The 9,985-nt window shown below is 40.5% G+C and overlaps 1 protein-coding gene across 1 annotated transcript; it reads left to right on the top strand.

The window, feature by feature from the left end:
- Positions 1-4,521: 4,521 nt before the first annotated feature.
- Positions 4,522-6,158, top strand: LOC101766870 (transcription factor bHLH54). The gene is made up of 5 exons (XM_004959745.2): positions 4,522-5,017; positions 5,134-5,337; positions 5,457-5,522; positions 5,636-5,701; positions 5,818-6,158. The coding sequence occupies exons 1-5, from the start codon at positions 4,607-4,609 to the stop codon at positions 5,914-5,916; spliced, it is 846 nt and encodes a 281-aa protein (XP_004959802.2). The 5' UTR covers positions 4,522-4,606; the 3' UTR covers positions 5,917-6,158.
- The last annotated feature ends 3,827 nt before the right edge of the window (positions 6,159-9,985 follow it).

Raw genomic sequence — 9,985 nt, 5'->3', positions numbered from 1 at the left:
TAACTAACTGTAGTTAGAATGGAGAGATAACTTTTGCAAATGCTAGCTCTAAACAAAACTATCCATTTCTCAAAAGGTTATTCAATTTCTTTGGGAGTGTATTTGTTACCAATCATCATCACACGTGTACATCTAAATACAAACGAGGATGTTTAGGTTGGGGATTAGTTACACAAAAAACGATGATACTTGATGATCCAAACATTCTTCTTCCACGTTCTTGCCACTATAACTACCACTGAACTATCATGATAATTTTAATTACATAACTCTAGAAAGCTCTTTTTTATGAATCAGCTCTAAAATGCTGAACATTAAGAATGTATAAGATTCAACTTTAGTATTAGTCATGCTATTGTATGTTTGATCAAGATTTTGTAAAGATTACTAGGGGTTTCATGACCCAACTAACTAGGCACTGAACGCACTGTTCTAATTAATTAATCTCTTATTATCACAAAAACAAAGATTAGCCTATATCTGAAATGTTATTACATGCATTTTGCCTGCTTATGTCCCTTAAGGACTCACCACATTCTAACACGAATACGGTAATCAAGTTTGATATATATTCAAATTCCAACTCATTTGTTAAAACTTATTGAGTTCACATTCGGCTTACCTTTCAATTTATATGTTTATAAGCATGCGGTTTTTTTTGGATAGCTTGCTTCTAAAATAATGTCACTGTTATTTTGTTAAATGGCCTACAAGGATAAGCTAACTAGAAAGGTTAAGCTAGAAGCACGAGATCATTACTAAACCTTGAGTGGATAATGATAAACTGTCATATGCATCAGCATGCAGCAAGATACTTAATTATGGGCACACACCAACTGTATCCTGACCATTTTATTGAGGAACTATACCTTTTCTTTTGTTTTAAATTTTGAACTAGCCAGATCATCTGGACGTACTGCACAAGTAGATTTGGGAGCTGTATTGGTTATATAACACTAATGCATACATTTGATTGTATAGTTGTAACCATAATTTATACATTTTTCTATTTTCCCCATCAAGTAATGATAGAGATTTCTCCTTGGGTTTTCTCTAATTTAATCAAGATTATTATTGGTATCCTGAATCCCACAATTGTTTGTTTTTGTACATATAATGATATAAGGTCTTAAGGTAAGGTGTAGTTTTGTAGTTAAGAATGTTTTTTTTGAAAGACTGTAGTTAAGAATATTGCACGATTTAATTTCCATCTCTTCAAGAACCGTACCCAACGACAAGAAGATCACCAAAAGGTATTAACATTTCTTATTTTGTGACTAGGTGTTACGCTACGATTTGCAAGCAGGGCTATTATAATGTTCTCATGGAACTAAATAAATAGCTGGCCCTTCTGTTTGGGTCCATGGAGTGTTGTACACTTGTACTTGAGTTCTTAGTTTATCTGATCCAGTTAGTTAGTAGTACAGACAAGGAGTTAATGTGGATGCTAGGTGGTTAGGGATTGGTAGTTAGGTTGTTTAATCATGTCAAACATGCATGACAAGGATCGAATATTCAGAAAAGAACTTGCCATTAGTTTCTCATGATACTGATGTGTTAATACATGATGCAGTGTTGTTAATGCTGAAGGAGCAGTTAAGCTCAGCTGTGCAATAGTGCATCACAGTCAGATAACCACTGTGATTATACCTTAAATAGTTTTTAGTAGAGACACGTTTGCTTGGAATTAAAAATGAAATAGCTTAGTTTGGTGGTTTACATTTAGTGAGATGGTACTGATGTAATTCTAGTCCAATACAGTGAACCAAGACTCCAAGAGTGCTGGCAAATCCTGACGGATTCCAAATGTGCGGTGTTATTCCAACACAAGATTTGTTGCCTAGATTGGTGACAGGAGTGACAGCCAAGATCAACCCTTTTCAATTCTTGCATTAACCCCAAGTATCATAATCCTCCTGTGTAAGAGCTGTATAAAATAGAATGTACATTAATTATCCCAACATAATTTTTCTAAGTAAACTTAGCTATCGTTTTCTTTTCTTGCAATTAACTGGCAACATGTTTATAATCAAAGTAGGTTCAGTGCATGAGAAAAGGCCTGGAGGAACACATGAGGGGTGACAATCTAATCATTTATAAATGTAAATTGTCTTAAGTAGAGGAGTCCATTAACCTACTTTAGTGACATCTAGGAAACTTCCTTCTCTTTTTATGAACCAAGAGTCAACCAATATTAGTAAATACTATTCAATACTTCATCAACTGATCCACTGTTAATTATTTATATATACCATGTCAAGCAAATGTCAACAGTCCTAGCTAACATTGAGTTAGCTCTAACTCATCTTTCTAGAGGACTCAAAAAAGTCAAAACTCAAAAGGTCATATGCATTTTCAGTTTGCCGACAGTATTCATCATGAAGCTTCTCTACGCACTCCTTTGTTTTTTCGCACACATAGTCTGGATCAAGTTTGGTTGCATGGAAAACAAAGCATTGTATCTTCCGGTTAAGAGTGCACATAATACCATTACCACTAAACTGAAATTTTTAAATAAAATATGCTATGGCCCTTATTGGGCCAACAATGACTGAAATGCATAAACTAGGATAGGAACAGAAGTGATACAAACCATTTGTCCAGTCATAACTACAATGTAGGGCCAATCAGATCAGTGGACTATTCAACAAAAGTGCGAGTTAATTGGTTGTTTAAGATTTTACTCCAAATTAGATAACACTACTAAGCAATTAGTATGTTAAAAATGTGATATTATAGGTTTCATTAATAAAACATGAGTCTTGCTGCAAGATTTTGGCTTAGTACAGACTACAGAGCCCCCGTAGCACAAATCTCGCGGGTTTAAGATTCGCAAGTACACATGGAGCAAGTCAGTTGCGGGCTCTAGTTAACCAAAGCTATATAATGTGCAAACAGTGCTTATTGACTTCTTGGAGCTACCTTTATTGATTTCTTTCAAAGAACAGCAATCTATTGTAGACAAATTCAGAAGTACATGCAGCATATGCAAATTTCTCATATAAGGACATGCACAATTAAGTTGTACAGTTAAATGGAATCTAAGTAAAATAAAGTATGGCAAGTTTAATTGCTAAAATATCATGCCAATCAGGTAAATGGCGGTTCAAAATTGATTGTGCTTAGTACTGCAAAATACAAAGTACTACGTACTAAATTAAAATACATTATCTTGTGAGCTTAAGTTTCTCAAGTACACACGAAGTCAATTCCAGAGCACCAGTTAGAAAGAGGTATGCAATGAACAAAATAAAAATAGTACACATGATTTGATGGCTAACTATAGAAGTACATGGAAAAAAGTTTCAGAATAACCTCTAGTTTCTATTGATAAAGTCTGTGCCGAGACAAGTAGAACCACTAAATTGGTATTTAAGTAAAACAAAAGTACAATAACAATAAGTTTTATTTACGCGTATGATGCCAATCAAATATATGTGGGATCCAAGTTGAATGCTGCTAATTATCTGCAAAGTACAGAGTACATGAAGATTCCCGTACACAGCAAGTCAGCTACAGGCTCTAGTAAAAAGAGGTATGCAGTAGATCATATAATGATCCTTAATTAGTGTTTGCTACCGAAAAACAATCAGTTATATTCAATTGCTAGGAATGATTCTTTCCAATAATATTGCCTGGAAGCCGTGCAAGACCTTTGACTGCTCTAATACAGAGTTTGGAGAGGGCAAGCATGTGGTTCCATAAAATTCGATAGCATTGACAAAACAGAAAAGGAGCACTTATGCCTATATTTAATTAGTGCTATGAAGTTCATGGTACTAAGATCAATCTTCACTAATTAATGCTGACACTAACCTAATCTTATGATCACAAATAATTTGCTACAACCATGAAGTGATTGTTTGAAGTTATAATTGAACCAACTTGCATTTTATAATAGCAGAAATGAAGGGACAAATTTGTGTTGCACCGGCAGTTCTGTGCGATGGAATCTGTTTTTCTCCCCATTTTTGGGATCTGACAGCTCTTCAAGTTGCTGGAAATGGGAACAATTGTTTCTGCAACCTCCATGGGAAGCACAAGATGACATGATCACAGCCATGTACTGGTATCCATTGATGACTGATCTAACAACAACCACAAGAACTTAATTAACATAATCCCTCCTGCTTTCCACCTCTCACTTCATCTCACCACCACTCTCCACGATCTACAAGATGAGTAATTGCTCAAATGGCCAAGCCAATCTCCTCCCCAAGATAAACAATCTCAGCTTGCCAATCCTGCCGGTAAGATAAATAATACAGTCGCTTGCATATCGCGACATAATTGCGCATGCGGCTTTTATTATCCTATCGGTATCAAGATCAAGAATTCGGCTGCAACAACTTAACACCATCCCAACAGGGTTGACCCTGGAGATAACTTACAAGAGCCATACAATTTGGTGCTGCTTGTGAAGCTATCGTCAACAATGGGGGCCACCTGCACGGCTGCACCCTACTCTACAAATACCCTCTGCAGACACACGGCAGGAGCATTCAGAAATTGTACCAGCAGCACTTCTCTAAGCTACTGCCTCTCTCTGCCTTGAGCCCTCCCACCCACTGAAACGGAGAGCTCCTACAGTTCGTCTGCACCATCAATGGAAACTGACATGATGGCGCAGTTCCTTGGAGCTGATGATCACTGCTTCACCTATGAGCATGTGGATGAGTCCATGGAGGCATTGGTATCTCTGTTCTTGCCTAGCCTTGACACTGACTCCAACTCCTCTTCTAGCTGTCTCAACTATGATGTCTCTCCACAGTGCTGGCCTCAACCAGGTCATAGTTCTAGTGTTACCAGTTTGCTTGATCCAGCTCAGAACTTTGAGAGCTTTGAGTTTCCGGTTATGGATCCTCTCCCGCCTACCGACTTCAATTCTCCTTCTGATGTCCCATACTTAAGTGAGGATCTGAGCCCTCTGCATGGAAACCTTTCATCATCCATAGAGGAAGAAGTAGCCAACGTTGCACCGGCTACTAAGAAGCGGAAGTCTAGTGCCACCATAAAGGTAATGAACACAGAAATACTTATGGACCAGTTACTAGTTCAGTTGCAATGGTTGGATCCATGCTTAAGCGTTATTTTTTTTTCGCGAAAATTCTTAAGAACTATTAACCGATGCAGGCATCAAAGAAGACCAAGAAGGTTGGCAAAAAGGATTCTGTCATCAACGAAGATGGAAGCAACGCCTATGTTGATGCGCAAAGCTCCAGCAGTTGTACCTCCGAGGAGGGAAATTTGGAAGGCAATGCGAATTCAAGCTCGAAGAAGATGAGCACCAGGGCCAGCCGTGGAGCAGCAACTGATCCTCAGAGTCTCTACGCAAGGGTAAGAACAAAAAATTTAGAATGTTTTCCCCAAAGTTATTGGAACAAAAACAAGTCACACAGTGACTCATGGGACTCTGTCTGATTCTGATGAGTTTTTATTAAATTTGAATTTGTCAGAAGAGGAGAGAGAGGATCAACGAAAGACTGAGAATCTTGCAGAACTTGGTTCCCAATGGAACAAAAGTAAGTTCCTCATAGAGACTCTGCAATAAATTAGTTTCTTCCTCATATAATTTGGTTTTTTTATTTGGTAAAATACAAATTGTTTTCTAACTTACATAAATATGATCTGACAGGTTGACATTAGTACTATGCTTGAGGAAGCAGCACAGTATGTCAAATTTTTGCAGATTCAGATTAAGGTGGGTAATAAAAAATTCCATGTCAGCAGACTGAAGATATTTAATAATCAAATAATTGTGATATATACTGCAAAAAAGGGAAGTTCACTAACTTTATTTCAAATAATTATGTGCAGTTGTTGAGCTCTGACGACATGTGGATGTATGCCCCAATTGCATATAATGGAATTAACATCAGCAACGTTGATCTCAACATCTCTGCCCTGCAAAAATAAATGTCTCTGGAGCTATAGTGCTAACACTGAATTGCATAGGAATCAATTTATTGTGGTTCGTATAGTCCCCTGTATCATACATGTAATGGAATACCTTTTTGGTTTCAATTTTTTCTGCTTCTTGTCATTTCCGACAAGCCATGCAAGGAAGTGATCATAACCATTTAAACGATCAAAGATCGCAGTGATATGATCAACTTCACATTTAAGACACAAATTTTTCATGCCACAAGGTTGGCATTTGTATTTATGTTACTTATTATATTGGTACATTATGCCATCCTGGTTTCATTGGTATGAATTTCCCTCTTGGCTTCATTAAAAAACAAACTAGTTTCTTTCTGAAAACCTCTTGTGGACATATATAATAGCATGCTGACAGCAATAGAAATATCAAATTTGATTTTATACTTGGACACTTGCAATATAAAATATTTGCACAAAATAGTATACTTGAGTCTAGACAATTGACAATTTGACATCACCACCACCGCAAAGATACATGAGTTTACTGAAGAAAACCGTGCATCCTATATGAGATACAGGCAGGTCTCTATGCAATGGCCAATTTAGCAAGTTATGCGATGATAAACACTATCATTTTACATTTTTACTATCAAAGAATAATGATGGAACACAACTTAAGTTATTCAACTTAGATCCATTGTCTTTCATTTAAGCAGTTTAGCTATGCTACATGGCTGACTTCTATCAAAATAGTTGAACGCTGGAGGAAGAAGCTCAGGCTTACAAGTCACAATAGACTTCCTTCACACATGCACATAACAAAATAAAATTCCAATGTGGCTAGATCTGCCCACGTACCCGAGAGCACACCTTGAGGTGGCAGGGGAATACGCTGCCGTCGGGCGAGACGAAGACGTTGATTGCATTGCACCGGCGGCCGGGTTCAGCAGAAGGGCTTGCGGGTCCCTGGAGGTCGTCTTTGAGACGCAGATCTCCTTGCGTGCTCAGACAGAAGAAGCTGAGGTCCCCGTCGCAGCAGATCCGCTTGACGATGTTGCCGGACAGGTCGACGATGTGGACCTCATCCAGGACACTTTCGAGGCCGGCAAACAGCGGGTGGCGGGACGAGCAAGCAAGGGTCTGCGGCGAGCAACCGCCAAGACCGGCAGACGAGGCGGCGGCGGCAGAGTACTTTTGCCGGGAGGCGGAGCAGGATTTCCGACAGTACGTCCGTGGGCAGGACGCCGTCGTTGGCAATGGCGTGGAGATCAGCCAGCATCGGTCCGCAGCGAAGGTCCCATTAGGCTGATTTTGTGATTGAATGACAACATGGTTATCGGGACTAATACCTTGTCTATTATGTACCGCGTAGATTTTGTAAGTCTTAAGAATGCAAATTAAATAATGGCAAGGTCTAAGTCATGGTATCCAAGTATCCAAGCTATGATATTCTTGATATCGTCGTGGTATTCAAGTAACAAACCATGGTATCCAGGATTATTCTATGGTTTTAAAGCATCCAAATAATGATATTTTCGGTGGGCAAGTGGTGGTATTCAATACAGAAAAGTTGGCACCATCGGATGTTCTGATGATCCACTAGAACAAGCACCGGAGTAAGCATAGGAGCAATTGGTACAATGGGGAAATCAACTTGAGTTTCAAGAAGCACCGGATGATCCGACGATGGAAATTTTAGTAGCGCCGGAGCAATTCTCAGAGAAGGCAGAAATTGACCTATAGCACCGGATGTTCCGATGCTCTATGGAGGTGACCGTCGGACGAAACATATTTACTTTGCGAAGTTCCAGAGAGGTTTTGGCCAAGAAGTCGCACCGGATGTTCCAATGGTACCATTAGAGGAACCATCGGATGAATTTTGGATGTGTTAGTAAAAAAGTTGGGCGTGGAGAAGCTAATGGCTAGTTGCACCGGATGTTCTAATGCATGCCAAAATAGACCATCAGAACATCCGATGGTATATTTTAACTAGCTATTTATACCCACTTCACTCCCCATTTGAAGTTGCTGAAGTGTGCAGAAGTCCATTGGAGATCAAGACTCATTTAAGAACATATCCAAACCACCAAAAGTACATAAGTGATTAATTAAAGACTTAGCACAAGTTTAGGAGAGTGATTAGTGTTAGGATAGGCCTAGAGAAGAGAGAGTGCAAGGTGTGTCGGTTCCAGGAGTGAACTACAGTTGTACAAGGTGTGTCGACATCTTGAAATCTTGGTGGCTTGTCGGCAACTCTTCAATAGTGAAAGGAAATGTCATCGATTCAACCGACCCACTCTGTAACCTGATCGTACCTTGGATAAGGGATGAAGCTTTTTACCAGCCTCGGTTACCACTCTAGAACAGGTCACTATAATAGCGTCATGCACAGAGGAATCAGACTGTTTAATGACGATGCCAGTGCATGGCGGTAATCTCTTCCCATCTGCAACCACAGCAATAGATGTTATAATTGGCTATGAGGAATAGAATAGATGAATCTTGCTATAATAAGTTCATCAGCTAATCCTACCGTGCATGGAGGAAACACTAACAATGCTGCGTGCCGCGCTCAGAATCATCTCCTTGTCTTTTGGGTTCTGTACAGCATCAGTGATTTCTGGGTCCTTGGGCTCCCTCCGGGTTGGTAGATTCTTTCCAGGATCTGAATAATGCATAAATAGGAAATGTAGACAAACTACGAATTATCTTCATTCGTTTCAAACACAGAGTACACCAAGTAACTACATATACACGCACCAGCGCCTAGACTTCCCAATTTCCCATACTTCGGAATGCAATTATCTCTCTAAGCCTGCTACCGCAGGTAATCCGCACCACCAAACTCTTAATCCCCAACCCAAATCAAAACCCTAACATCTACTAGCAAAAGAAACTGATGGATTTGCAAAATCTCATACAATTGATCAGGAAAACTGAAAAAGGAAAATAGGCCTCATGAAATTCAGAAAGGTAACCATTTGCGTAGAAGCTCCTGACTTCTGCGCACTCCTGCCACTGGCGCAGATCCTTAACCTTTCCTGTCCTGGGGTATGGGGGAAGCGAGGACGCAATGCAGGAGCTGAGGAACCGGAACCCTCTCCTGCTGTTGCAGCCGATGCTGTCCCGGGTTGTTCTGGTGCTGGATTACCATCGACGCCTCTGCTCTCTGCATTGTTTCTGCTTTGCTTTCTTCGGACTCGGGACGATTGGCACCCTTTCTTCTAACATCACCACATCAATCTTCCTACCCCTTGGTTTTCTGGTCGCCAGATTTGTCCTCAGGAGCGGCATCTTCTCACTCGTCATGGATTCTGAAGCCTGGGGAGAAAAAGAAGATGGGGATCCAAACCCTTCCTTCATTCTGTTGGATCGCGTCAGCGGCGCGCCCAAAATCGGCTGGAGGAGGAGGCGTTGCGCGTAGACTAACCCGAAAGGAGGGAACTCGCCGGTGTGTATCGCGATTCGCCGGACTGGGCGAGGCGACTGGGCATATGGAGGCGTTAACCTAGGCGCCGATCGTAATATGCCTCAACCACCCGGTGCGCATGGGCCGTCTTTCTTTGGGCTTCACGCGTGGCCCACTACCAGAGGTCATCACCCATGCTGTAAGTGTCGATCGGTTGGCCGGTTTCGATCGTTTCAAGTCGTGTTTTGTTGCTCCAAAAAAAAACTCGTGTTTGGTTCAGACGCACGAAATCCAAATTCATCACCTATCTGTCGGACATCCACCAGAAACCAGTCATCTAGTCCACGCGCGAGGGTGGAGGCTGCGCGCGGTGGCCCTTTGTTGGTTCCGGCACACCGGTAGAAAACTCACCTTCCATCTAATATTATGTTCTAATATTATTTTTTAGTTGACTTTGGATCCAGGACTAAAAAGGTACCTTTAGTCCCGGGTCTCGGTTGGAGCCACCAGCCGGGATTAAAAGAGTTCTGACAGTCTGCAAAATTTAGACCCGGGACTAAAGATACCCTTTTTAGTCCTGGATCCAAAGTCAACCAGGAAAAAAATGTTACTTTTAATCCCAGTTGGACCACTAGCTGAGATAAAATAAATTAGTCCCGCATTAGTCAGCCTTTTCACACTCCTAATTCTCTA

This window comes from Setaria italica, chromosome II, assembly GCF_000263155.2.
Source record: "Setaria italica strain Yugu1 chromosome II, Setaria_italica_v2.0, whole genome shotgun sequence".
Taxonomy (NCBI): Eukaryota; Viridiplantae; Streptophyta; class Magnoliopsida; order Poales; family Poaceae; genus Setaria; species Setaria italica.
The sequence above is the reverse complement of the archived record's forward strand: the minus strand, read 5'-3'. Positions and strand labels throughout refer to the sequence as shown.

Coding starts and splice junctions, on each gene's coding strand:
- LOC101766870 (XM_004959745.2), top strand. CDS start 4,607: ATGGAAACTGACATGATGGCGCAGTTCCTTGGAGCTGATGATCACTGC. Junction 5,338..5,456: donor CTCAGAGTCTCTACGCAAGG/GTAAGAACAAAA, acceptor TGAATTTGTCAG/AAGAGGAGAGAGAGGATCAA. Junction 5,523..5,635: donor TGGTTCCCAATGGAACAAAA/GTAAGTTCCTCA, acceptor ATGATCTGACAG/GTTGACATTAGTACTATGCT.